The sequence below is a fragment of the Gallinula chloropus genome (genome assembly GCF_964237585.1).
Source record: "Gallinula chloropus genome assembly, chromosome: 13".
NCBI classification, from domain to species: domain Eukaryota; kingdom Metazoa; phylum Chordata; class Aves; order Gruiformes; family Rallidae; genus Gallinula; species Gallinula chloropus.
The window spans coordinates 12,974,302-13,001,163 of record NC_140098.1 but is presented as its reverse complement, the minus strand read 5'-3'; the positions used below and the strand labels follow the sequence as shown (position 1 = coordinate 13,001,163).

At 58.4% G+C, this 26,862-nt stretch overlaps 2 protein-coding genes across 2 annotated transcripts in view; one reads left to right on the top strand and one right to left on the bottom strand.

The window, feature by feature from the left end:
• Positions 1-26,862, bottom strand: part of LOC311196741 (protein NDRG4-like) — a gene marked incomplete at both ends in the record, with an annotated part of 721,213 nt that overhangs the window by 180,610 nt on the left and 513,741 nt on the right.
• LOC311196464 (hydrocephalus-inducing protein homolog) overlaps positions 21,137-26,862 on the top strand; it is a gene marked incomplete at its 5' end in the record, with an annotated part of 68,878 nt that continues 63,152 nt past the window's right edge. Inside the window, 4 exons of the mRNA XM_084270034.1 lie at positions 21,137-21,235; positions 22,758-22,877; positions 23,694-23,828; positions 25,623-25,822. Coding sequence (XP_084126160.1) covers positions 21,137-21,235; positions 22,758-22,877; positions 23,694-23,828; positions 25,623-25,822 — 554 coding nt within the window. The remainder of the gene's footprint in view (positions 21,236-22,757; positions 22,878-23,693; positions 23,829-25,622; positions 25,823-26,862) is intronic.

The window sequence follows — 26,862 nt, the reverse complement described above, 5'->3', positions numbered from 1 at the left end:
GCCGGTTTCCCCGGTCCCGGGGCAGGAGCGAGCGGGTAGTAACTCCCCGCCGAGGTGCGGCGCTTGGTCGGCTCTGCCCGGGGCTGGCCGGGCCCGCAGGCGGGGCTGGCCGGGCGCTGCCGCACGGGCCTCGCTCGCGTCCCGCCGTTGCCACGGGAACGTTTGTGTCCGTTGCTTCATTGCCAGCGGCAGCAGCCCGGCTGGCAGCCACGCTCCGGCGTGTGAGTGTCCCCACGGCCCCCGGGAGCGGGAGGGGGGAGATTCCGGTGCCAAGCCCGTGTTTTTGGGGCGGTGGCTGCGTTCCGGAGGTGCGGCCTCGGGAGGGGCGGGGGCGGGCGGAGCGCCGGGGCTGGGGGCGCTGACGGCAGGAGCGGTGGCTGTAAATTCACAGCACGTGGAGCTCTGGGAGGCCCTTGGAAGGGAGCCTGGTCTGCCTTGCTCACCTCACCGCCAGCTGAGAGCTTGAGTTTATGAAAAGCAGGAAGGGGGAAGGTGTAACACGAGGCACCTGTTAATTATCTCTGCCGTGGTGGAGCTTTTACAATAAATTGTGGGATGGCAGTACTGAAGTGATAAAAAGACAAGAGGGGCTGGAGTATAAAGGTGCCAGGTGAGGCTTCCTGGGGAGCAAGGCTTGATTTAGAAAGCGCTCAGCCACTTAGTGGTGGGCTGGAGGGGCAAGAGATTAGTCCTGGAAATTCTCCTTTCCTGGCTCCCGTGAGATGCTGTTTATATGGTAATTACAGCTAAGCGGGTGATTTCTAAGCAAGAAACGTGGTCCTGCTACTTAAGCCTGAACAGGGCAAGATGATTTAGGTGAAGAAAAGTGTTCGGGAGCATCCTGGTTCTCCCTTTTAGCAGATCTCCTCTCCGGCTCTCCCAGCAAAGTGTAATAGAAAGGCAAATGAACCAGTTACTCTGGAGAGAGGTGCCTTATAGCTGCTGAAGGAGGAGGATTTCCTGTGTATAGTGCAGCACGATTCAGCCACCCGTCTGCGCTCCTGCAAGAGGAGCTGCTTGCAGTGCACGGTGGGGCAGGCAGGAGGCACTTGAGACTCTAACATCGCTTGGAGGGTGCTGGAGCTGGTGGGAAGCAGAACGTGGGGAGCGCTGAGTGTCAGAGCCTGTTGCTTGTGGTTTGCATGTGGGTGCCAGGCTGTGCGGAGAGCCGGGCCGGGGGTCAGGAGACGCCGGCAAGGCAGTGAGCTGGTTGAACTGGGCTCTGAGCTATCACCAAGCGGCATCTGCCCCACGCCCGTGGCGCCGGTTTCCCCGGTCCCGGCGCAGGAGCGAGCGGGTAGTAACTCCCCGCCGAGGTGCGGCGCTTGGTCAGCTCTGCCCGGGGCTGGCCGGGCCCGCAGGCGGGGCTGGCCGGGCGCTGCCGCACGGGCCTCGCTCGCGTCCCGCCGTTGCCACGGGAACGTTTGTGTCCGTTGCTTCATTGCCAGCGGCAGCAGCCCGGCTGGCAGCCACGCTCCGGCGTGTGAGTGTCCCCACGGCCCCCGGGAGCGGGAGGGGGGGGATAGCGGTGCCCAAGCCCGTGTTTTTGGGGCGGTGGCCGCGTTCCGGAGGTGCGGCCTCGGGAGGGGCGGGAGCGGGGGCGGGCGGAGCGCCGGGGCTGGGGGCTGGAGAGGTCGGGGTGCCTGGCACAGCGTGCCCGGGGGGGGGTGTTGGGTGTGAGCTGGGTGCCGCCCGAACTGTGTCAGGCCGTGGTGCTCACCCTCCTGCCGGGGAGGCTTCCCTGCCAGGAGGCGGTCTGTTTGGGAGGGACGGAGGGCGGGATTTCAGGGGGGAGGCTGCCTAAGGAGCGAAGGGGGGGCTCTCATGCCGGGCTGGAGGAGGCGGCAGCGTTTTGTGTCGGGGCCTGCCCCCCCCAGCTGCCCCGCCCCCTCCAGCTGCCCCGCTGTGCTCCCCATCAGAGCAGACTTCCCAGGCCAAGGTCTGCCCCCCCATGGGATGCAGCTGTGGCCGCATCCAGGCCCTGGGGCAGGAGTGGAGGGGATGGAGGCTGCTGGTGCTGCCCTCCTCTTCTTGTTCACGGGCCTTTGGGTGTTTGGAGCTTAAACCTCAGTGTTGCGACGTGTAAATGAGGGGTTCAGTGCCTTCAGGGTGGGGTGTAACTGGGTGAAGTGTCTGTTATACCTCAGGGTTAGTGCAGTGCTGAGTAGGACAGCAGTAAGCCAGGAAATAGGGCCTGTTGTCTGTTCTGGCAGCCAGGAATGTGTGTGTGTGCTGGGTAAGTGGGTATGAGGCTGGAGCCTGCCGAGGTGAGGCGGGGGGTGATGCTCCTGCCGCTGCTTTTGGCTGTTTGCATGTCTCCAGTTTGGCATCTTTTAAATTCAACTGCTGTTGGTTTTGCCAGAGATTCAAACTCCCTCGTGAGAACTGGGCAGGGATGCGCAGAACTCTTGTTGAGAAGGTGTTTGCAGGTTGAGATTAAAAGATTTTGACTTGGATTGGGGTTTGCGGGAGCATTTTGGGTGAGCTGGGTGATAGCAGAGCTCTGTGGGTGACAGCAGTGGTCAGGATGTGGACACAGCACAGCTGTGCACGGTGAATTGATGCCACAGAAGCTGGGATGTGGTTCAGAAAGGGAGAGAGGATGGCTTTCAGGGGTGCTGGCAGTGCCCCATGTTCCAGCTTGGGTGTGTGGTTCAAGGGTAGATGACCAAATCCTTGTGTGGCAGCAGAGCCGTGGCTGCTGTGCACATGCCTGAAGCCCCTGGGCAGCGCGGATTTGTTCGCCTCGTGCTTTTAGCTGCAGGCTGCTGTGGGTCCAAGCACTTGCTTTGGGTAGGGTAAGATACTGCCTGTGGAAACAGCCTGACAGCCTGTGTCTGCCTATGAGTTCCATGAGCTTTGGCTCCGATCCTTACAGGATCCACTACAGAGTGGCAGCGCTTCGCTAACGTGCTCCTCAGCCCGGCAGAGGCAGCTCTGACCCCGCTCAGGCCACTTGCTGCCGACCTGGGGACCCGGTAATAGTCCTTTTGTCTCCTGCTTTTCCACTCCGAGGTCTCTTGTTGCGTGGAAGCTCTGATGTGTTGCCAACCACAATGAAACGTGGTCCCTATGCAGGAAAAAGAGTAAATAGTGGGGGGAAGGGTTGATGCAAGTTGGGAAGCCCAAGATAGCAGAGATGAGGTGCTGGGGGAGAGAAAATAGTGCTCTAAGTGCTGACGGCAGGAGCGGTGGCTGTAAATTCACAGCACGTGGAGCTCTGGCAGGCCCTTGGAAGGGGGCCTGGTCTGCCTTGCCCACCTCGCCGCCAGCTGAGAGCTTGAGTTTATGAAAAGCAGAAAGGGGAAGGTGTAACACGAGGCTCCTGTTAATTATCTCTGCCGTGGTGGAGCTTTTACAATAAATTGTGGGATGGCAGTACCGAAGTGATAAAAAGACAAGAGGGGCTGGAGTATAAAGGTGCCAGGTGAGGCTTCCTGGGGAGCAAGGCTTGATTTAGAAAGCGCTCAGCCACTTAGTGGTGGGCTGGAGGGGCAAGAGATTAGTCCTGGAAATTCTCCTTTCCTGGCTCCCGTGAGATGCTGTTTATATGGTAATTATGGCTAAGCAGGTGATTTCTAAGCAAGAAACGTGGTCCTGCTACTTAAGCCTGAACAGGGCAAGATGATTTAGGTGAAGAAAAGTGTTCGGGAGCATCCTGGTTCTCCCTTTTAGCAGATCTCTCCGGCTCTCCCAGCAAAGTGTAATAGAAAGGCAAATGAACCAGTTACTCTGGAGAGAGGTGCCTTATAGCTGCTGAAGGAGGAGGATTTCCTGTGTATAGTGCAGCACGATTCAGCCACCCGTCTGCGCTCCTGCAAGAGGAGCTGCTTGCAGTGCACGGTGGGGCAGGCAGGAGGCACTTGAGGCTCTAACATCGCTTGGAGGGTGCTGGAGCTGGTGGGAAGCAGAACGTGGGGAGCGCTGAGTGTCAGAGCCTGTTGCTTGTGGTTTGCATGTGGGTGCCAGGCTGTGCGGAGAGCCGGGCCGGGGGTCAGGAGACGCCGGCAAGGCAGTGAGCTGGTTGAACTGGGCTCTGAGCTATCACCAAGCGGCATCTGCCCCACTCCCGTGGCGCCGGTTTCCCCGGTCCCGGGGCAGGAGCGAGCGGGTAGTAACTCCCCGCCGAGGTGCGGCGCTTGGTCGGCTCTGCCCGGGGCTGGCCGGGCCCGCAGGCGGGGCTGGCCGGGCGCTGCCGCACGGGCCTCGCTCGCGTCCCGCCGTTGCCACGGGAACGTTTGTGTCCGTTGCTTCATTGCCAGCGGCAGCAGCCCGGCTGGCAGCCACGCTCCGGCGTGTGAGTGTCCCCACGGCCCCCGGGAGCGGGAGGGGGGAGATTCCGGTGCCAAGCCCGTGTTTTTGGGGCGGTGGCTGCGTTCCGGAGGTGCGGCCTCGGGAGGGGCGGGGGCGGGCGGAGCGCCGGGGCTGGGGGCGCTGACGGCAGGAGCGGTGGCTGTAAATTCACAGCACGTGGAGCTCTGGGAGGCCCTTGGAAGGGAGCCTGGTCTGCCTTGCTCACCTCACCGCCAGCTGAGAGCTTGAGTTTATGAAAAGCAGGAAGGGGGAAGGTGTAACACGAGGCACCTGTTAATTATCTCTGCCGTGGTGGAGCTTTTACAATAAATTGTGGGATGGCAGTACTGAAGTGATAAAAAGACAAGAGGGGCTGGAGTATAAAGGTGCCAGGTGAGGCTTCCTGGGGAGCAAGGCTTGATTTAGAAAGCGCTCAGCCACTTAGTGGTGGGCTGGAGGGGCAAGAGATTAGTCCTGGAAATTCTCCTTTCCTGGCTCCCGTGAGATGCTGTTTATATGGTAATTACAGCTAAGCGGGTGATTTCTAAGCAAGAAACGTGGTCCTGCTACTTAAGCCTGAACAGGGCAAGATGATTTAGGTGAAGAAAAGTGTTCGGGAGCATCCTGGTTCTCCCTTTTAGCAGATCTCCTCTCCGGCTCTCCCAGCAAAGTGTAATAGAAAGGCAAATGAACCAGTTACTCTGGAGAGAGGTGCCTTATAGCTGCTGAAGGAGGAGGATTTCCTGTGTATAGTGCAGCACGATTCAGCCACCCGTCTGCGCTCCTGCAAGAGGAGCTGCTTGCAGTGCACGGTGGGGCAGGCAGGAGGCACTTGAGACTCTAACATCGCTTGGAGGGTGCTGGAGCTGGTGGGAAGCAGAACGTGGGGAGCGCTGAGTGTCAGAGCCTGTTGCTTGTGGTTTGCATGTGGGTGCCAGGCTGTGCGGAGAGCCGGGCCGGGGGTCAGGAGACGCCGGCAAGGCAGTGAGCTGGTTGAACTGGGCTCTGAGCTATCATCAAGCGGCATCTGCCCCACGCCCGTGGCGCCGGTTTCCTCGGTCCCGGCGCAGGAGCGAGCGGGTAGTAACTCCCCGCCGAGGTGCGGCGCTTGGTCAGCTCTGCCCGGGGCTGGCCGGGCCCGCAGGCCGGGCTGGCCGGGCGCTGCCGCACGGGCCTCGCTCGCGTCCCGCCGTTGCCACGGGAACGTTTGTGTCCGTTGCTTCATTGCCAGCGGCAGCAGCCCGGCTGGCAGCCACGCTCCGGCGTGTGAGTGTCCCCACGGCCCCCGGGAGCGGGAGGGGGGGGATAGCGGTGCCCAAGCCCGTGTTTTTGGGGCGGTGGCCGCGTTCCGGAGGTGCGGCCTCGGGAGGGGCGGGAGCGGGGGCGGGCGGAGCGCCGGGGCTGGGGGCTGGAGAGGTCGGGGTGCCTGGCACAGCGTGCCCGGGGGGGGGGTGTTGGATGTGAGCTGGGTGCCGCCCGAACTGTGTCAGGCCGTGGTGCTCACCCTCCTGCCGGGGAGGCTTCCCTGCCAGGAGGCGGTCTGTTTGGGAGGGACGGAGGGCGGGATTTCAGGGGGGAGGCTGCCTAAGGAGCGAAGGGGGGGCTCTCATGCCGGGCTGGAGGAGGCGGCAGCGTTTTGTGTCGGGGCCTGCCCCCCCCAGCTGCCCCGCCCCCTCCAGCTGCCCCGCTGTGCTCCCCATCAGAGCAGACTTCCCAGGCCAAGGTCTGCCCCCCCATGGGATGCAGCTGTGGCCGCATCCAGGCCCTGGGGCAGGAGTGGAGGGGATGGAGGCTGCTGGTGCTGCCCTCCTCTTCTTGTTCACGGGCCTTTGGGTGTTTGGAGCTTAAACCTCAGTGTTGCGACGTGTAAATGAGGGGTTCAGTGCCTTCAGGGTGGGGTGTAACTGGGTGAAGTGTCTGTTATACCTCAGGGTTAGTGCAGTGCTGAGTAGGACAGCAGTAAGCCAGGAAATAGGGCCTGTTGTCTGTTCTGGCAGCCAGGAATGTGTGTGTGTGCTGGGTAAGTGGGTATGAGGCTGGAGCCTGCCGAGGTGAGGCGGGGGGTGATGCTCCTGCCGCTGCTTTTGGCTGTTTGCATGTCTCCAGTTTGGCATCTTTTAAATTCAACTGCTGTTGGTTTTGCCAGAGATTCAAACTCCCTCGTGAGAACTGGGCAGGGATGCGCAGAACTCTTGTTGAGAAGGTGTTTGCAGGTTGAGATTAAAAAATTTTGACTTGGATTGGGGTTTGCGGGAGCATTTTGGGTGAGCTGGGTGATAGCAGAGCTCTGTGGGTGACAGCAGTGGTCAGGATGTGGACACAGCACAGCTGTGCACGGTGAATTGATGCCACAGAAGCTGGGATGTGGTTCAGAAAGGGAGAGAGGATGGCTTTCAGGGGTGCTGGCAGTGCCCCATGTTCCAGCTTGGGTGTGTGGTTCAAGGGTAGATGACCAAATCCTTGTGTGGCAGCAGAGCCGTGGCTGCTGTGCACATGCCTGAAGCCCCTGGGCAGCGCGGATTTGTTCGCCTCGTGCTTTTAGCTGCAGGCTGCTGTGGGTCCAAGCACTTGCTTTGGGTAGGGTAAGATACTGCCTGTGGAAACAGCCTGACAGCCTGTGTCTGCCTATGAGTTCCATGAGCTTTGGCTCCGATCCTTACAGGATCCACTACAGAGTGGCAGCGCTTCGCTAACGTGCTCCTCAGCCCGGCAGAGGCAGCTCTGACCCCGCTCAGGCCACTTGCTGCCGACCTGGGGACCCGGTAATAGTCCTTTTGTCTCCTGCTTTTCCACTCCGAGGTCTCTTGTTGCGTGGAAGCTCTGATGTGTTGCCAACCACAATGAAACGTGGTCCCTATGCAGGAAAAAGAGTAAATAGTGGGGGGAAGGGTTGATGCAAGTTGGGAAGCCCAAGATAGCAGAGATGAGGTGCTGGGGGAGAGAAAATAGTGCTCTAAGTGCTGACGGCAGGAGCGGTGGCTGTAAATTCACAGCACGTGGAGCTCTGGCAGGCCCTTGGAAGGGAGCCTGGTCTGCCTTGCCCACCTCGCCGCCAGCTGAGAGCTTGAGTTTATGAAAAGCAGAAAGGGGAAGGTGTAACACGAGGCTCCTGTTAATTATCTCTGCCGTGGTGGAGCTTTTACAATAAATTGTGGGATGGCAGTACCGAAGTGATAAAAAGACAAGAGGGGCTGGAGTATAAAGGTGCCAGGTGAGGCTTCCTGGGGAGCAAGGCTTGATTTAGAAAGCGCTCAGCCACTTAGTGGTGGGCTGGAGGGGCAAGAGATTAGTCCTGGAAATTCTCCTTTCCTGGCTCCCGTGAGATGCTGTTTATATGGTAATTATGGCTAAGCAGGTGATTTCTAAGCAAGAAACGTGGTCCTGCTACTTAAGCCTGAACAGGGCAAGATGATTTAGGTGAAGAAAAGTGTTCGGGAGCATCCTGGTTCTCCCTTTTAGCAGATCTCTCCGGCTCTCCCAGCAAAGTGTAATAGAAAGGCAAATGAACCAGTTACTCTGGAGAGAGGTGCCTTATAGCTGCTGAAGGAGGAGGATTTCCTGTGTATAGTGCAGCACGATTCAGCCACCCGTCTGCGCTCCTGCAAGAGGAGCTGCTTGCAGTGCACGGTGGGGCAGGCAGGAGGCACTTGAGGCTCTAACATCGCTTGGAGGGTGCTGGAGCTGGTGGGAAGCAGAACGTGGGGAGCGCTGAGTGTCAGAGCCTGTTGCTTGTGGTTTGCATGTGGGTGCCAGGCTGTGCGGAGAGCCGGGCCGGGGGTCAGGAGACGCCGGCAAGGCAGTGAGCTGGTTGAACTGGGCTCTGAGCTATCACCAAGCGGCATCTGCCCCACTCCCGTGGCGCCGGTTTCCCCGGTCCCGGGGCAGGAGCGAGCGGGTAGTAACTCCCCGCCGAGGTGCGGCGCTTGGTCGGCTCTGCCCGGGGCTGGCCGGGCCCGCAGGCCGGGCTGGCCGGGCGCTGCCGCACGGGCCTCGCTCGCGTCCCGCCGTTGCCACGGGAACGTTTGTGTCCGTTGCTTCATTGCCAGCGGCAGCAGCCCGGCTGGCAGCCACGCTCCGGCGTGTGAGTATCCCCACGGCCCCCGGGAGCGGGAGGGGGGAGATTCCGGTGCCAAGCCCGTGTTTTTGGGGCGGTGGCTGCGTTCCGGAGGTGCGGCCTCGGGAGGGGCGGGGGCGGGCGGAGCGCCGGGGCTGGGGGCGCTGACGGCAGGAGCTGTGGCTGTAAATTCACAGCACGTGGAGCTCTGGGAGGCCCTTGGAAGGGAGCCTGGTCTGCCTTGCTCACCTCACCGCCAGCTGAGAGCTTGAGTTTATGAAAAGCAGGAAGGGGAAGGTGTAACACGAGGCACCTGTTAATTATCTCTGCCGTGGTGGAGCTTTTACAATAAATTGTGGGATGGCAGTACTGAAGTGATAAAAAGACAAGAGGGGCTGGAGTATAAAGGTGCCAGGTGAGGCTTCCTGGGGAGCAAGGCTTGATTTAGAAAGCGCTCAGCCACTTAGTGGTGGGCTGGAGGGGCAAGAGATTAGTCCTGGAAATTCTCCTTTCCTGGCTCCCGTGAGATGCTGTTTATATGGTAATTACGGCTAAGCGGGTGATTTCTAAGCAAGAAACGTGGTCCTGCTACTTAAGCCTGAACAGGGCAAGATGATTTAGGTGAAGAAAAGTGTTCGGGAGCATCCTGGTTCTCCCTTTTAGCAGATCTCCTCTCCGGCTCTCCCAGCAAAGTGTAATAGAAAGGCAAATGAACCAGTTACTCTGGAGAGAGGTGCCTTATAGCTGCTGAAGGAGGAGGATTTCCTGTGTATAGTGCAGCACGATTCAGCCACCCGTCTGCGCTCCTGCAAGAGGAGCTGCTTGCAGTGCACGGTGGGGCAGGCAGGAGGCACTTGAGACTCTAACATCGCTTGGAGGGTGCTGGAGCTGGTGGGAAGCAGAACGTGGGGAGCGCTGAGTGTCAGAGCCTGTTGCTTGTGGTTTGCATGTGGGTGCCAGGCTGTGCGGAGAGCCGGGCCGGGGGTCAGGAGACGCCGGCAAGGCAGTGAGCTGGTTGAACTGGGCTCTGAGCTATCACCAAGCGGCATCTGCCCCACGCCCGTGGCGCCGGTTTCCTCGGTCCCGGCGCAGGAGCGAGCGGGTAGTAACTCCCCGCCGAGGTGCGGCGCTTGGTCAGCTCTGCCCGGGGCTGGCCGGGCCCGCAGGCCGGGCTGGCCGGGCGCTGCCGCACGGGCCTCGCTCGCGTCCCGCCGTTGCCACGGGAACGTTTGTGTCCGTTGCTTCATTGCCAGCGGCAGCAGCCCGGCTGGCAGCCACGCTCCGGCGTGTGAGTGTCCCCACGGCCCCCGGGAGCGGGAGGGGGGGGATAGCGGTGCCCAAGCCCGTGTTTTTGGGGCGGTGGCCGCGTTCCGGAGGTGCGGCCTCGGGAGGGGCGGGAGCGGGGGCGGGCGGAGCGCCGGGGCTGGGGGCTGGAGAGGTCGGGGTGCCTGGCACAGCGTGCCCGGGGGGGGGTGTTGGGTGTGAGCTGGGTGCCGCCCGAACTGTGTCAGGCCGTGGTGCTCACCCTCCTGCCGGGGAGGCTTCCCTGCCAGGAGGCGGTCTGTTTGGGAGGGACGGAGGGCGGGATTTCAGGGGGGAGGCTGCCTAAGGAGCGAAGGGGGGGCTCTCATGCCGGGCTGGAGGAGGCGGCAGCGTTTTGTGTCGGGGCCTGCCCCCCCCAGCTGCCCCGCCCCCTCCAGCTGCCCCGCTGTGCTCCCCATCAGAGCAGACTTCCCAGGCCAAGGTCTGCCCCCCCATGGGATGCAGCTGTGGCCGCATCCAGGCCCTGGGGCAGGAGTGAAGGGGATGGAGGCTGCTGGTGCTGCCCTCCTCTTCTTGTTCACGGGCCTTTGGGTGTTTGGAGCTTAAACCTCAGTGTTGCGACGTGTAAATGAGGGGTTCAGTGCCTTCAGGGTGGGGTGTAACTGGGTGAAGTGTCTGTTATACCTCAGGGTTAGTGCAGTGCTGAGTAGGACAGCAGTAAGCCAGGAAATAGGGCCTGTTGTCTGTTCTGGCAGCCAGGAATGTGTGTGTGTGCTGGGTAAGTGGGTATGAGGCTGGAGCCTGCCGAGGTGAGGCGGGGGGTGATGCTCCTGCCGCTGCTTTTGGCTGTTTGCATGTCTCCAGTTTGGCATCTTTTAAATTCAACTGCTGTTGGTTTTGCCAGAGATTCAAACTCCCTCGTGAGAACTGGGCAGGGATGCGCAGAACTCTTGTTGAGAAGGTGTTTGCAGGTTGAGATTAAAAAATTTTGACTTGGATTGGGGTTTGCGGGAGCATTTTGGGTGAGCTGGGTGATAGCAGAGCTCTGTGGGTGACAGCAGTGGTCAGGATGTGGACACAGCACAGCTGTGCACGGTGAATTGATGCCACAGAAGCTGGGATGTGGTTCAGAAAGGGAGAGAGGATGGCTTTCAGGGGTGCTGGCAGTGCCCCATGTTCCAGCTTGGGTGTGTGGTTCAAGGGTAGATGACCAAATCCTTGTGTGGCAGCAGAGCCGTGGCTGCTGTGCACATGCCTGAAGCCCCTGGGCAGCGCGGATTTGTTCGCCTTGTGCTTTTAGCTGCAGGCTGCTGTGGGTCCAAGCACTTGCTTTGGGTAGGGTAAGATACTGCCTGTGGAAACAGCCTGACAGCCTGTGTCTGCCTATGAGTTCCATGAGCTTTGGCTCCGATCCTTACAGGATCCACTACAGAGTGGCAGCGCTTCGCTAACGTGCTCCTCAGCCCGGCAGAGGCAGCTCTGACCCCGCTCAGGCCACTTGCTGCCGACCTGGGGACCCGGTAATAGTCCTTTTGTCTCCTGCTTTTCCACTCCGAGGTCTCTTGTTGTGTGGAAGCTCTGATGTGTTGCCAACCACAATGAAACGTGGTCCCTATGCAGGAAAAAGAGTAAATAGTGGGGGGAAGGGTTGATGCAAGTTGGGAAGCCCAAGATAGCAGAGATGAGGTGCTGGGGGAGAGAAAATAGTGCTCTAAGTGCTGACGGCAGGAGCGGTGGCTGTAAATTCACAGCACGTGGAGCTCTGGCAGGCCCTTGGAAGGGAGCCTGGTCTGCCTTGCCCACCTCACCGCCAGCTGAGAGCTTGAGTTTATGAAAAGCAGAAAGGGGAAGGTGTAACACGAGGCTCCTGTTAATTATCTCTGCCGTGGTGGAGCTTTTACAATAAATTGTGGGATGGCAGTACCGAAGTGATAAAAAGACAAGAGGGGCTGGAGTATAAAGGTGCCAGGTGAGGCTTCCTGGGGAGCAAGGCTTGATTTAGAAAGCTCTCAGCCACTTAGTGGTGGGCTGGAGGGGCAAGAGATTAGTCCTGGAAATTCTCCTTTCCTGGCTCCCGTGAGATGCTGTTTATATGGTAATTATGGCTAAGCAGGTGATTTCTAAGCAAGAAACGTGGTCCTGCTACTTAAGCCTGAACAGGGCAAGATGATTTAGGTGAAGAAAAGTGTTCGGGAGCATCCTGGTTCTCCCTTTTAGCAGATCTCTCCGGCTCTCCCAGCAAAGTGTAATAGAAAGGCAAATGAACCAGTTACTCTGGAGAGAGGTGCCTTATAGCTGCTGAAGGAGGAGGATTTCCTGTGTATAGTGCAGCACGATTCAGCCACCCGTCTGCGCTCCTGCAAGAGGAGCTGCTTGCAGTGCACGGTGGGGCAGGCAGGAGGCACTTGAGGCTCTAACATCGCTTGGAGGGTGCTGGAGCTGGTGGGAAGCAGAACGTGGGGAGCGCTGAGTGTCAGAGCCTGTTGCTTGTGGTTTGCATGTGGGTGCCAGGCTGTGCGGAGAGCCGGGCCGGGGGTCAGGAGACGCCGGCAAGGCAGTGAGCTGGTTGAACTGGGCTCTGAGCTATCACCAAGCGGCATCTGCCCCACTCCCGTGGCGCCGGTTTCCCCGGTCCCGGGGCAGGAGCGAGCGGGTAGTAACTCCCCGCCGAGGTGCGGCGCTTGGTCGGCTCTGCCCGGGGCTGGCCGGGCCCGCAGGCCGGGCTGGCCGGGCGCTGCCGCACGGGCCTCGCTCGCGTCCCGCCGTTGCCACGGGAACGTTTGTGTCCGTTGCTTCATTGCCAGCGGCAGCAGCCCGGCTGGCAGCCACGCTCCGGCGTGTGAGTATCCCCACGGCCCCCGGGAGCGGGAGGGGGGAGATTCCGGTGCCAAGCCCGTGTTTTTGGGGCGGTGGCTGCGTTCCGGAGGTGCGGCCTCGGGAGGGGCGGGGGCGGGCGGAGCGCCGGGGCTGGGGGCGCTGACGGCAGGAGCTGTGGCTGTAAATTCACAGCACGTGGAGCTCTGGGAGGCCCTTGGAAGGGAGCCTGGTCTGCCTTGCTCACCTCACCGCCAGCTGAGAGCTTGAGTTTATGAAAAGCAGGAAGGGGAAGGTGTAACACGAGGCACCTGTTAATTATCTCTGCCGTGGTGGAGCTTTTACAATAAATTGTGGGATGGCAGTACTGAAGTGATAAAAAGACAAGAGGGGCTGGAGTATAAAGGTGCCAGGTGAGGCTTCCTGGGGAGCAAGGCTTGATTTAGAAAGCGCTCAGCCACTTAGTGGTGGGCTGGAGGGGCAAGAGATTAGTCCTGGAAATTCTCCTTTCCTGGCTCCCGTGAGATGCTGTTTATATGGTAATTACGGCTAAGCGGGTGATTTCTAAGCAAGAAACGTGGTCCTGCTACTTAAGCCTGAACAGGGCAAGATGATTTAGGTGAAGAAAAGTGTTCGGGAGCATCCTGGTTCTCCCTTTTAGCAGATCTCCTCTCCGGCTCTCCCAGCAAAGTGTAATAGAAAGGCAAATGAACCAGTTACTCTGGAGAGAGGTGCCTTATAGCTGCTGAAGGAGGAGGATTTCCTGTGTATAGTGCAGCACGATTCAGCCACCCGTCTGCGCTCCTGCAAGAGGAGCTGCTTGCAGTGCACGGTGGGGCAGGCAGGAGGCACTTGAGACTCTAACATCGCTTGGAGGGTGCTGGAGCTGGTGGGAAGCAGAACGTGGGGAGCGCTGAGTGTCAGAGCCTGTTGCTTGTGGTTTGCATGTGGGTGCCAGGCTGTGCGGAGAGCCGGGCCGGGGGTCAGGAGACGCCGGCAAGGCAGTGAGCTGGTTGAACTGGGCTCTGAGCTATCACCAAGCGGCATCTGCCCCACGCCCGTGGCGCCGGTTTCCCCGGTCCCGGGGCAGGAGCGAGCGGGTAGTAACTCCCCGCCGAGGTGCGGCGCTTGGTCAGCTCTGCCCGGGGCTGGCCGGGCCCGCAGGCCGGGCTGGCCGGGCGCTGCCGCACGGGCCTCGCTCGCGTCCCGCCGTTGCCACGGGAACGTTTGTGTCCGTTGCTTCATTGCCAGCGGCAGCAGCCCGGCTGGCAGCCACGCTCCGGCGTGTGAGTGTCCCCACGGCCCCCGGGAGCGGGAGGGGGGGGATAGCGGTGCCCAAGCCCGTGTTTTTGGGGCGGTGGCCGCGTTCCGGAGGTGCGGCCTCGGGAGGGGCGGGAGCGGGGGCGGGCGGAGCGCCGGGGCTGGGGGCTGGAGAGGTCGGGGTGCCTGGCACAGCGTGCCCGGGGGGGGGTGTTGGGTGTGAGCTGGGTGCCGCCCGAACTGTGTCAGGCCGTGGTGCTCACCCTCCTGCCGGGGAGGCTTCCCTGCCAGGAGGCGGTCTGTTTGGGAGGGACGGAGGGCGGGATTTCAGGGGGGAGGCTGCCTAAGGAGCGAAGGGGGGGCTCTCATGCCGGGCTGGAGGAGGCGGCAGCGTTTTGTGTCGGGGCCTGCCCCCCCCAGCTGCCCCGCCCCCTCCAGCTGCCCCGCTGTGCTCCCCATCAGAGCAGACTTCCCAGGCCAAGGTCTGCCCCCCCATGGGATGCAGCTGTGGCCGCATCCAGGCCCTGGGGCAGGAGTGGAGGGGATGGAGGCTGCTGGTGCTGCCCTCCTCTTCTTGTTCACGGGCCTTTGGGTGTTTGGAGCTTAAACCTCAGTGTTGCGACGTGTAAATGAGGGGTTCAGTGCCTTCAGGGTGGGGTGTAACTGGGTGAAGTGTCTGTTATACCTCAGGGTTAGTGCAGTGCTGAGTAGGACAGCAGTAAGCCAGGAAATAGGGCCTGTTGTCTGTTCTGGCAGCCAGGAATGTGTGTGTGTGCTGGGTAAGTGGGTATGAGGCTGGAGCCTGCCGAGGTGAGGCGGGGGGTGATGCTCCTGCCGCTGCTTTTGGCTGTTTGCATGTCTCCAGTTTGGCATCTTTTAAATTCAACTGCTGTTGGTTTTGCCAGAGATTCAAACTCCCTCGTGAGAACTGGGCAGGGATGCGCAGAACTCTTGTTGAGAAGGTGTTTGCAGGTTGAGATTAAAAGATTTTGACTTGGATTGGGGTTTGCGGGAGCATTTTGGGTGAGCTGGGTGATAGCAGAGCTCTGTGGGTGACAGCAGTGGTCAGGATGTGGACACAGCACAGCTGTGCACGGTGAATTGATGCCACAGAAGCTGGGATGTGGTTCAGAAAGGGAGAGAGGATGGCTTTCAGGGGTGCTGGCAGTGCCCCATGTTCCAGCTTGGGTGTGTGGTTCAAGGGTAGATGACCAAATCCTTGTGTGGCAGCAGAGCCGTGGCTGCTGTGCACATGCCTGAAGCCCCTGGGCAGCGCGGATTTGTTCGCCTTGTGCTTTTAGCTGCAGGCTGCTGTGGGTCCAAGCACTTGCTTTGGGTAGGGTAAGATACTGCCTGTGGAAACAGCCTGACAGCCTGTGTCTGCCTATGAGTTCCATGAGCTTTGGCTCCGATCCTTACAGGATCCACTACAGAGTGGCAGCGCTTCGCTAACGTGCTCCTCAGCCCGGCAGAGGCAGCTCTGACCCCGCTCAGGCCACTTGCTGCCGACCTGGGGACCCGGTAATAGTCCTTTTGTCTCCTGCTTTTCCACTCCGAGGTCTCTTGTTGCGTGGAAGCTCTGATGTGTTGCCAACCACAATGAAACGTGGTCCCTATGCAGGAAAAAGAGTAAATAGTGGGGGGAAGGGTTGATGCAAGTTGGGAAGCCCAAGATAGCAGAGATGAGGTGCTGGGGGAGAGAAAATAGTGCTCTAAGTGCTGACGGCAGGAGCGGTGGCTGTAAATTCACAGCACGTGGAGCTCTGGCAGGCCCTTGGAAGGGAGCCTGGTCTGCCTTGCCCACCTCGCCGCCAGCTGAGAGCTTGAGTTTATGAAAAGCAGAAAGGGGAAGGTGTAACACGAGGCTCCTGTTAATTATCTCTGCCGTGGTGGAGCTTTTACAATAAATTGTGGGATGGCAGTACCGAAGTGATAAAAAGACAAGAGGGGCTGGAGTATAAAGGTGCCAGGTGAGGCTTCCTGGGGAGCAAGGCTTGATTTAGAAAGCGCTCAGCCACTTAGTGGTGGGCTGGAGGGGCAAGAGATTAGTCCTGGAAATTCTCCTTTCCTGGCTCCCGTGAGATGCTGTTTATATGGTAATTATGGCTAAGCAGGTGATTTCTAAGCAAGAAACGTGGTCCTGCTACTTAAGCCTGAACAGGGCAAGATGATTTAGGTGAAGAAAAGTGTTCGGGAGCATCCTGGTTCTCCCTTTTAGCAGATCTCTCCGGCTCTCCCAGCAAAGTGTAATAGAAAGGCAAATGAACCAGTTACTCTGGAGAGAGGTGCCTTATAGCTGCTGAAGGAGGAGGATTTCCTGTGTATAGTGCAGCACGATTCAGCCACCCGTCTGCGCTCCTGCAAGAGGAGCTGCTTGCAGTGCACGGTGGGGCAGGCAGGAGGCACTTGAGGCTCTAACATCGCTTGGAGGGTGCTGGAGCTGGTGGGAAGCAGAACGTGGGGAGCGCTGAGTGTCAGAGCCTGTTGCTTGTGGTTTGCATGTGGGTGCCAGGCTGTGCGGAGAGCCGGGCCGGGGGTCAGGAGACGCCGGCAAGGCAGTGAGCTGGTTGAACTGGGCTCTGAGCTATCACCAAGCGGCATCTGCCCCACTCCCGTGGCGCCGGTTTCCCCGGTCCCGGGGCAGGAGCGAGCGGGTAGTAACTCCCCGCCGAGGTGCGGCGCTTGGTCGGCTCTGCCCGGGGCTGGCCGGGCCCGCAGGCCGGGCTGGCCGGGCGCTGCCGCACGGGCCTCGCTCGCGTCCCGCCGTTGCCACGGGAACGTTTGTGTCCGTTGCTTCATTGCCAGCGGCAGCAGCCCGGCTGGCAGCCACGCTCCGGCGTGTGAGTGTCCCCACGGCCCCCGGGAGCGGGAGGGGGGAGATTCCGGTGCCAAGCCCGTGTTTTTGGGGCGGTGGCTGCGTTCCGGAGGTGCGGCCTCGGGAGGGGCGGGGGCGGGCGGAGCGCCGGGGCTGGGGGCGCTGACGGCAGGAGCTGTGGCTGTAAATTCACAGCACGTGGAGCTCTGGGAGGCCCTTGGAAGGGGGCCTGGTCTGCCTTGCTCACCTCACCGCCAGCTGAGAGCTTGAGTTTATGAAAAGCAGGAAGGGGAAGGTGTAACACGAGGCACCTGTTAATTATCTCTGCCGTGGTGGAGCTTTTACAATAAATTGTGGGATGGCAGTACCGAAGTGATAAAAAGACAAGAGGGGCTGGAGTATAAAGGTGCCAGGTGAGGCTTCCTGGGGAGCAAGGCTTGATTTAGAAAGCGCTCAGCCACTTAGTGGTGGGCTGGAGGGGCAAGAGATTAGTCCTGGAAATTCTCCTTTCCTGGCTCCCGTGAGATGCTGTTTATATGGTAATTACGGCTAAGCGGGTGATTTCTAAGCAAGAAACGTGGTCCTGCTACTTAAGCCTGAACAGGGCAAGATGATTTAGGTGAAGAAAAGTGTTCGGGAGCATCCTGGTTCTCCCTTTTAGCAGATCTCCTCTCCGGCTCTCCCAGCAAAGTGTAACAGAAAGGCAAATGAACCAGTTACTCTGGAGAGAGGTGCCTTATAGCTGCTGAAGGAGGAGGATTTCCTGTGTATAGTGCAGCACGATTCAGCCACCCGTCTGCGCTCCTGCAAGAGGAGCTGCTTGCAGTGCACGGTGGGGCAGGCAGGAGGCACTTGAGACTCTAACATCGCTTGGAGGGTGCTGGAGCTGGTGGGAAGCAGAACGTGGGGAGCGCTGAGTGTCAGAGCCTGTTGCTTGTGGTTTGCATGTGGGTGCCAGGCTGTGCGGAGAGCCGGGCCGGGGGTCAGGAGACGCCGGCAAGGCAGTGAGCTGGTTGAACTGGGCTCTGAGCTATCACCAAGCGGCATCTGCCCCACGCCCGTGGCGCCGGTTTCCCCGGTCCCGGCGCAGGAGCGAGCGGGTAGTAACTCCCCGCCGAGGTGCGGCGCTTGGTCAGCTCTGCCCGGGGCTGGCCGGGCCCGCAGGCGGGGCTGGCCGGGCGCTGCCGCACGGGCCTCGCTCGCGTCCCGCCGTTGCCACGGGAACGTTTGTGTCCGTTGCTTCATTGCCAGCGGCAGCAGCCCGGCTGGCAGCCACGCTCCGGCGTGTGAGTGTCCCCACGGCCCCCGGGAGCGGGAGGGGGGGGATAGCGGTGCCCAAGCCCGTGTTTTTGGGGCGGTGGCCGCGTTCCGGAGGTGCGGCCTCGGGAGGGGCGGGAGCGGGGGCGGGCGGAGCGCCGGGGCTGGGGGCTGGAGAGGTCGGGGTGCCTGGCACAGCGTGCCCGGGGGGGGGTGTTGGGTGTGAGCTGGGTGCCGCCCGAACTGTGTCAGGCCGTGGTGCTCACCCTCCTGCCGGGGAGGCTTCCCTGCCAGGAGGCGGTCTGTTTGGGAGGGACGGAGGGCGGGATTTCAGGGGGGAGGCTGCCTAAGGAGCGAAGGGGGGGCTCTCATGCCGGGCTGGAGGAGGCGGCAGCGTTTTGTGTCGGGGCCTGCCCCCCCCAGCTGCCCCGCCCCCTCCAGCTGCCCCGCTGTGCTCCCCATCAGAGCAGACTTCCCAGGCCAAGGTCTGCCCCCCCATGGGATGCAGCTGTGGCCGCATCCAGGCCCTGGGGCAGGAGTGGAGGGGATGGAGGCTGCTGGTGCTGCCCTCCTCTTCTTGTTCACGGGCCTTTGGGTGTTTGGAGCTTAAACCTCAGTGTTGCGACGTGTAAATGAGGGGTTCAGTGCCTTCAGGGTGGGGTGTAACTGGGTGAAGTGTCTGTTATACCTCAGGGTTAGTGCAGTGCTGAGTAGGACAGCAGTAAGCCAGGAAATAGGGCCTGTTGTCTGTTCTGGCAGCCAGGAATGTGTGTGTGTGCTGGGTAAGTGGGTATGAGGCTGGAGCCTGCCGAGGTGAGGCGGGGGGTGATGCTCCTGCCGCTGCTTTTGGCTGTTTGCATGTCTCCAGTTTGGCATCTTTTAAATTCAACTGCTGTTGGTTTTGCCAGAGATTCAAACTCCCTCGTGAGAACTGGGCAGGGATGCGCAGAACTCTTGTTGAGAAGGTGTTTGCAGGTTGAGATTAAAAGATTTTGACTTGGATTGGGGTTTGCGGGAGCATTTTGGGTGAGCTGGGTGATAGCAGAGCTCTGTGGGTGACAGCAGTGGTCAGGATGTGGACACAGCACAGCTGTGCACGGTGAATTGATGCCACAGAAGCTGGGATGTGGTTCAGAAAGGGAGAGAGGATGGCTTTCAGGGGTGCTGGCAGTGCCCCATGTTCCAGCTTGGGTGTGTGGTTCAAGGGTAGATGACCAAATCCTTGTGTGGCAGCAGAGCCGTGGCTGCTGTGCACATGCCTGAAGCCCCTGGGCAGCGCGGATTTGTTCGCCTTGTGCTTTTAGCTGCAGGCTGCTGTGGGTCCAAGCGTTTGCTTTGGGTAGGGTATGATACTGCCTGTGGAAACAGCCTGACAGCCTGTGTCTGCCTATGAGTTCCATGAGCTTTGGCTCAGATCCTGACAGGAGCCACTACAGAATGGCAGTGCTTCGCTGTGTGTGATGGAGATGGAGAGGTGGTTGTCAGGCTGGCGACTGGGCCATGGACCTAAAAGCCGGCCATGGACCGGTCAACCCGCAGTCCTTGTGGGGTGGGGGTGCTGGAGAAGAACTGCCGTTAGGATCAAGTCTTTAGCAGCCCTGCCTGCACAGACGTGGTGTTCATGTTTGAGCTCATTGCTGTTGTTGCTTTAATGGCTTCGTGGTTTTCTTTCTGCTGTTACAGCCTCGAATGCCTGTAGAGAGCCTCGAGTGTGAGTGTTAATAAATGAAAATTAGGGCCCTTGTTCTCCCGGGAGAAATGCTCTTGGGGGCTGTGGGAATTTCATGCCTGGAAGGAGTCATATTTGCTGGATAATTTCTGTAGCTCAAACCAACCGACTGAGCCTGGAGACTCTAGTTTTTCATCAGAACATTGAACTCCGTGCTGCGTTAGTTAGAAACACAGCAAAGCTCCTGGCACGGAGGGTGGGCGTTGGGCTGGCGAAGTGGGAAGAGATCTGGTCTGATCTTGTTCATGCTCGGGGCAGCCGCGGTCCCTGGGCTGGAGGTTGGTGTAATAACCCTGAGCAGGTGATAAGGTCGGGCACAAAGTCGCCTGGGGTCAGCTCCTCTTCCTGAATTTTCAAAGTCCCATTGTTGCTCCTTCCAGATTAGCTGAGACATGGCTACCAAAAACGTTCGTCGATCTAGTGAGCTTTCTACAATATTACAACGGAGAGTAGTAACAGCTCCAAAGAAGAAGTATGTAAATGTAAGTACCTGCTGTGGCCAGATAGGAGCTGTGGTAAGGCTGGAAACCTGCCCTGTGTCCCTCCTCTGCCTGCCCCTCCTGTTTAGCCACACTGTGAAGGTACACACCACCACCCCATCTCTTTGCTGCCATACTTGTGTTGGAGGTGGCCATCAAGGTGCAGTGGGAGATGGAATGTGGGCTGAAAGTCCAGAGTCTTGTCTGAATGTGCTGCTGAAACCCAGTTAACGGGATGTCCTGGGCAGTGCACTGGAGTAGCTGAAGCATTGGGGTGCTTCTACCCATCCTCTTGGTGAGGGCAGCAGTATCTTCTGTCACGGAAGCATCCTTGCAGGCGCTGCTCTGACCATCCCTGCCCTCCCAGCAGCTGGGGATGTGGTGGGGCTGCTCAGACTCTGCCTGAAGACTTGAGAGACGTGTCCAGTCCCAGCTAGAATGGGGTCCAAACCAGTTCTGTCATGAGTGTCATCCTGGGTTGAGCGCAGATCCAGCCCTTGAAGCAGCTGTGGAGTTGGGGCAGTTCCTCCTCCCCATCCATGAACGTGGGGCAGTTCCTCCTCCCATCCATGAATGTGCCTTTTGCTGACCAAGGCTCCCTTTACTGGAGATAACCTCATGGAGGAGGTATCTCTGTATGCTTCTGTGGAGAGGGCTGTGAGGCCAGAACAGAGAGAAAACAAGGGCTAATTAAAAAGATAACTAAAGCTTGGACCCAGCACAGCGCTACTTTTCTGCTCTCCTGCGATTCAGCCGGCAGTGACATCTCCACACGCCGGCTGGTTGTGAGCATTGTGTGAGGATGAGTTAGGGGGTTTCTGATGACTCCTCCCCACTCCTTTCAAAGGTCACTGCCTGAGTCCTGCAAAGCTAAAGGGGAAACAAATGTCTGAAGAGCAGAAATGCTCAAACGTGTCACATCAGAGGATGAAGGAGAAGCGCAGGGGACAGAGCCGCTTGGTTAGAGCTCGTGTTCCGCTCTCCATCATTCATTGACTGATGTTAAATATTTCAGTGGGGAACTTTGGGGACTTCCAGGACTATCCTAGTGGCTGTGGTGACAAATGGTTTATCAGGGGTGCTTGAACAAGAAAAGCCTTTCTGAACAGAGATGTTTCTGCAGCTCTTGTTGGTGTTTTGTGTTTCAGGGGACACCCTCTGCCTTCCTGGAGATGTCTGTCCCCAAGGCAGAGAGGCTGGCCAGCACCCGGGAGATGAGGCGGCCCCGGATTCTGCCGCCTCTAGACACGAGTGAAATCTCCCGTCATGAGGTAGACCTTTTCCTGCCCTTTTCCTTGCCGTTTGATGTGATGTTTGAAGGAGGTGTGTGCTGGTGGCAGGCTTGCCCCCAGCTTCTCTAAATACCTCGGTGACAAGGTCCTGCTGTCCTTTCAAACCGCTGCTGCTGGTCGAGTTCCTTCTGTTGGGGAAAAGGGAAAACATATTTCCCCCCTGGGACGATGTTGAAGCAACATCTGGTGCTAAGCCAGGATTAATAACCCCCGACCAAGTTCTGCTGGAGTTGAGTTGCTGTCACCAAAGGGATGGTACTGGGGGAAGGCTGGGGTGGGACACAAGGGCAGGAGCTTGCCATTTTCCATCCTCCCTCTGAACTAACCTCCTGCTTCCTTGCTTGGTGTAGTCACAGCAAACCCTCAGGGCCGTGACACCCTCAGCAGTGGCAGAGTCAGCCTTGGAAGGCCGTAGACCCTGCGGTACCTGCTCAGGGCTTAATGAAGCCGATTTGTTAATGCTTTGGCTTGGAAGGAGGAGCGTGAGCCTTCAGAAGGGTGTGAGGGCTGCAGGCTTCAGGGTCTTGCCAGGGAAGTCCCCCTGGGCAGAGTGGGGGGGATGTGTTTTATCTGGAGTAACACTTGCTTGGATGGGTGCTTAAAGCTGCTGCTTCTGCAGGACCACTGGGTATGACACCGCCCAGACAGGGGGTTACTGGGGGGGACAGTGAGAGACCCTTAAGGAACGGGTGAGGGATTGCCTGGGACAGCACGGGAGGTTGGGAACGTGTCAGATGAGTGCAGGCAGAACTGGCAGTGAGCTGCAGCTACTGGCTGCAGTGTCACCGTGGTGTCTGGGGGCAAGTGGGAGACCTGCCTCTGTCTTTCGGGTGGGCACAGTGCAGCTGGAAGAGGGGAGACAAGGCTGGGGAGGACTTATCTCTGAGGAATGCCTCTGCTCCCTGAGGGTTTGCGGCTGGTGCCTGTTGTCAGCCATGCTTCTGCAGCAGGATTAAATAACACTGCACTAGCAGAATAGGGTAAAGAATCTGTTTAAAGCTCATGGGAGAAGGAAATACCCAGTGGAGTCTTGCTCAAGGTGCTCAGTAATGCTGAGAACGAAGCAGAACCTCGTCACCACCCAGCGCTCGCAACACTTGGCTCTTCTCTAGCTGCTGTGTTGCTTTCCTTTCGGCCTTACCTCCTCCGGTGCTGCTGCTCTCGCTGGTTTCTAGGCTCTGCATCGAAGATGATGTTTGGGGATGTGTGGGACACAGAGTAAAGATCATCCCAGAATTGTTTCCTGCGGTGTCTTGTGTAAATTCTCAGGTTTCCCTTGCTCTGTGGGTGCTGGTGGCTCTCACAGAGCGTGCTCTGGAGCTGTGTGACCACACCAGCCACAGGGTTCTGCTGCAGATCAGCACTGCCTTGCGTTTTAGAGAAGGAAACCTGGAGAAAGACCCAAAAGAGCTTCTTAGCTTGAGCCTGTTCAGCGTGGGGCTCTCATCTGTGAATCTTTGTCCCAGCCCCTGAATCTCTCTCTCCTCTCTTTCATCTCCAGTCCTCAGCAGTGGACGTGGACCAGAGCTTAATTCGGCCTTTCCCATCAGAGGTGGTGTTTAAGAACTACACCCCCCATGAGGTCTGCAAAGCGACGCTGGTTCTGAGGAACTGTGACAAGGTGAGCGCTGGGACACGGAGCTTTAGGACTGTGCTGGAAGATACCAGTGTAATTCCTGTGGTGTACAGCAGAGCGGGTTAGGCAGCACACCCAGAATCAGATGTCTCACCACCTTGGTTTTACAAGATGGTGGAAACCTTCCCATTCCTCCCCAGAGTCTGATGGGACCTGACTCAAAGGAGCTTTCCTAGTCAGCATCCTTCCTCTTGGGAGCTCCAGACTGGTGGCTGTATGGTCCTTACCTTGCAGACCTCAGGGTGGACAGTGTCCTGGTGGGTCCTTGGTTACCCTTGGTTTCTGTCTGGGCACCTCCACCTCTTGTAGCCTGTTTGGCTGCCTCTGTGCAGCTTGCTGTCAAAGCGCAGGGGCTGAGGCTTCTCTGCTTGATGCCTGAATAAGTTACAGTTAGCAGCGTTAGCACTCCAGGAAAGGGGCTTTGAAACAGCAGCAGAAAGCCACTGGCTTAGCAGAAGCAGTGGGAGACCTTTAGGTGCTGCTTGAAGCTCCTGCGAAGCTTAATTGGGTTCCGCTCGGGGTCTCCTCGGACGACGTGACGCTCTGCGTTCCCTTTGGAGAGCCCCAGCGCATCCAGAGTTAGGTGCTCCTGAAGGTCTCTGCCTTTCCTTGGATACAAACCCCAACCTGGCATCGGGGGGTGATTTCCCCAGGAAGTTGGGAAGGGAAAAGTGGAGAAGTGTCGGAGCTCAAGGTGCTTTGGAAAGGTGGTTAAGGAAGGATGTCAGCAGGGCACGGCCAAGGCTGCTCTTCTCGTGTTTCCACGAGTGCCAAGATGGCAGTTTCATGTCTTTCCCACAGGTTCCTCGGCTGGTGAAGGTCACTCTGGAGGACTCACCTTATTTCAAGTTGGTCAAGCCCAAGGGTGTGTCCTGCACTGTAGCAGTTGGACTGGCTTTGACCTACCGTGTCCTTTTTACCCCTGAGGAGAACAAGGTGAGACTGGAGGTCCCAGGAGGTTGGTGCCTTCAGGGGAACGTACAGGGCTAGGTTCAGAACAGGGCATCGGGTGGGGGTTTGGAGGAACTGTTGGTTTCACAGGGTTGTGCTGGATCTAGAACTGTGGGAAGTGTTTTTTTCCCCTGGGGAAGGTCATAGGCTGTAGGCTCTTAGACAATTCAGACTGTTTTTATCCTTCAGTGTTGGCATGTTTAACGTCTGCTGACTTCAGAGACAAAAGAATCTACTACTTGTGGTGGGTTGGCCGCTCAAGGTGTTGGTTTCTATTATCTGCCCATTGCTGTGTAATTACAGGTTTGCTCCAGTAACTAGAAATACAAAAGTCTGTTTAAAAGCAGCCTGTTATTCAGAGGATCTGAGACAAGGACCTTTGAAACCTGGTGTCACCTTTGGGTGTGTCATGTTGGACACAGTAGTGAGACAGCTGAACATCACCTCTAAAGCTCCTCCAGTGCTCTAGGCTGTGGTCCGGCAGTCTGCAGCTACTCACAGCGCGGTACTTCTGTAGATGACAGAGACATCGGCCTGAAAGAGCGTGTGCAGGCAAAGTTAGGGCATCTAACTCCACCGTACATCTGGAGATGGAGCTGTTCAACCTGGCAGTGAAATGATTTTGGTGGCTTAATTCACCTTCCTGCTGCTGCCCCCCAGCCGGCCGGGGGTGGGGGACAGGGCAATGGCTGGCTGGCTCCTTGCTGAAGCAGCCCAGGGCTGGGAATAGCATGCTTGGCTCTGGTGGGGCTGTCCCCATGCCTCCCGCTTGAGGGCCTGAGAGCACCAGCTTCAGGAAGGCACCCAGTCACTTCTAGAAACTTCAGAGGCGTTAGCAAGGCATCGTCTGTGCCACAGTGTGCAGCAGAGAGAGCAGAGCTGTCCCCTGCCTCCCCCAGGGTTGGGCTGAGGTGAAAGGGAAGTCAGAGGTTAGATGTGCAGTGAGAGCTCTCGGGGCCTGGGAGGAGCTGGAAGAGGCTGCGCCGAGGGCAGGGCTGGAATTGTTGGTGCCCTTCAGTACCTGTCAGGGATCTCTCAGGAATAGCTTGGGTATGGAGCAGAGCCGGCTCGGGGCTGGGGAGGTGGATCAGCTTTCGGAGGGTGGGTGTCCCCAGCCTTGTCCTTGAGATGCTGTGGAAAGGGATGGGAAATCTCTGCCTCCCCTGATGTTAAAACAGTCATCTCAGTAAGGAGTTGTGAGGGCCTGGGACAGGCTGCCAGGGAGGGGCTTGAGTCACGGTCCCTGGGTGTGTTTGAAAAAAGGGCAGATCAGGCACTTAGGGATATGGTTTAGCACAGGACAGGAAGAGTTGGACTCGATGATCTTAAAGGTCTTTTCCAACCTTGTGATTCTGTGATTTCACCAATGGCTGGTGGACAAGTCCATCCAACAGTGTACCTGAGCATCCCCCACCAAGCTTCAAGTGGGGTCACTGAGATGGAGTTGGTGCCGCGGCATAACCGGGTGCGGAGCGGTGCTGGAAGCAGGTCCTTGATCTGCTGCAATCCCTTCCGTGGGATTACTCTGTTCTGGTGCTTCGGCATCAAGCTATCAGGTGACTTGGTCTGGTTCTGCCAGCTCACTGAGGAGGCAGCTGGATCAGCAGGGCGGTTTCCTCTCTGCAGGGTACCAGCCCTGTCCCAGTGGTGCTGCTGGAGGGAAAGGTCGTTACAGAAAGAAGTGCTGTTACATTCTCAAAGGCTCCTGTTAGTGGTGGGAAGCAGCAGTTTTCCTTCCGCCGGGGACTGAACGTACTGTGATTTGTTCCTTCCCCTCAGGATTATTCCCACCAGATCACCTGTGTCACAGACAGGGGACAGTTCATTGTGCCGATCCGAGCTATTGGTGCTCGGGCGGTCCTGGACTTCCCCCTCCACCTGGACTTCTCCACCTGTCCAGTGAAGTACAGCAGCCAGAAGACTCTGCTGGTTCGTAATGTTGGTAACCGGGAGGCCCGCTACTCCATCAGCACTCAGAGGTAAGGGACCTCACTTCATTTGCCCAACAAAATGTGTGTGGGGGTGTTTTTCTTCTAGAGCTCTAGAGCAGCAAGTTTCACTGCCAGGAGCTTGCTCCGACACGGGCTTTCCACAGAGTCACAGTGTCCTTCAGGTGTCTCCAGGCACTCCAGCGTGGGGTCCTCCACAGCTATAGATGGGATCTCTGCTCCCTGCCATCCATGAGCTGCAGGGGGACAGCCTGCTTCACCATGGTCTTCTCCACAGGCTGCAGGGGAATCTTTCTCTCTGGTGCCTGAAACATCTCATCATCCCTCCCTGCTCCTTCTTCCCTGGCCTTGGTGTCTGCACAGTTCCTCACATCTTCTCACTCCTGTCTCTGGGGGCAAAAAGCAGCTTCTTGGTGTTTTTTTTCCCTCTGTGATTCTGAGGCACTGTGACTATCCCTGATGGGCTCGGCCTTGGTCAACAGCGACTCCTGCCTTGAGCTGACTGGTGTTTGCTCTGTGGGGCTTCAGAGAGCTTCTGGCTGCTTCTTGCAGAAGCCACCCCTGCAGATCTCCCCCTTCTCCAGCAGAACCCAGCCATGCAAAGCCACAACACAGGTACAGGCACATGTGAGAGAGGAGGAGGACAGCAGTGGGGTAGAAGGGAATGAGAGATCCGTCTGAGCATGTAGAGGCCGGCTGATGGGCCTGTATCCTCTATGTTTTATCTGTGCAGGTTGAACTTCTGGTTTAGTTGATGCAACTTCTCTTTTCTGGCCTGAGCAAACTCAGGCTCTTGCCCATTGACAAACCAGCTCAGGTGCCACCGTTCCCCAATCTGCTGTCCTGCTTGTGCCACTTGTCTTTGCCTCCCCTCTCTGGGTTCCCTTCCCTGGCACCAAGTGTAGAACTTTCTGTTCTCCCCATTAGGGTGCTTTTGCAGCCCATCTCCCATCCTTAACTATTCCTCACAGTACTGAGAGCTCAGCTCATGCATCTGGTCACATCCTGGTGATGTTCCCCGCCCGGTCATCGTTTGTGCGAGAACTTGGCTGTTTTCTGTTCTGCTTTTT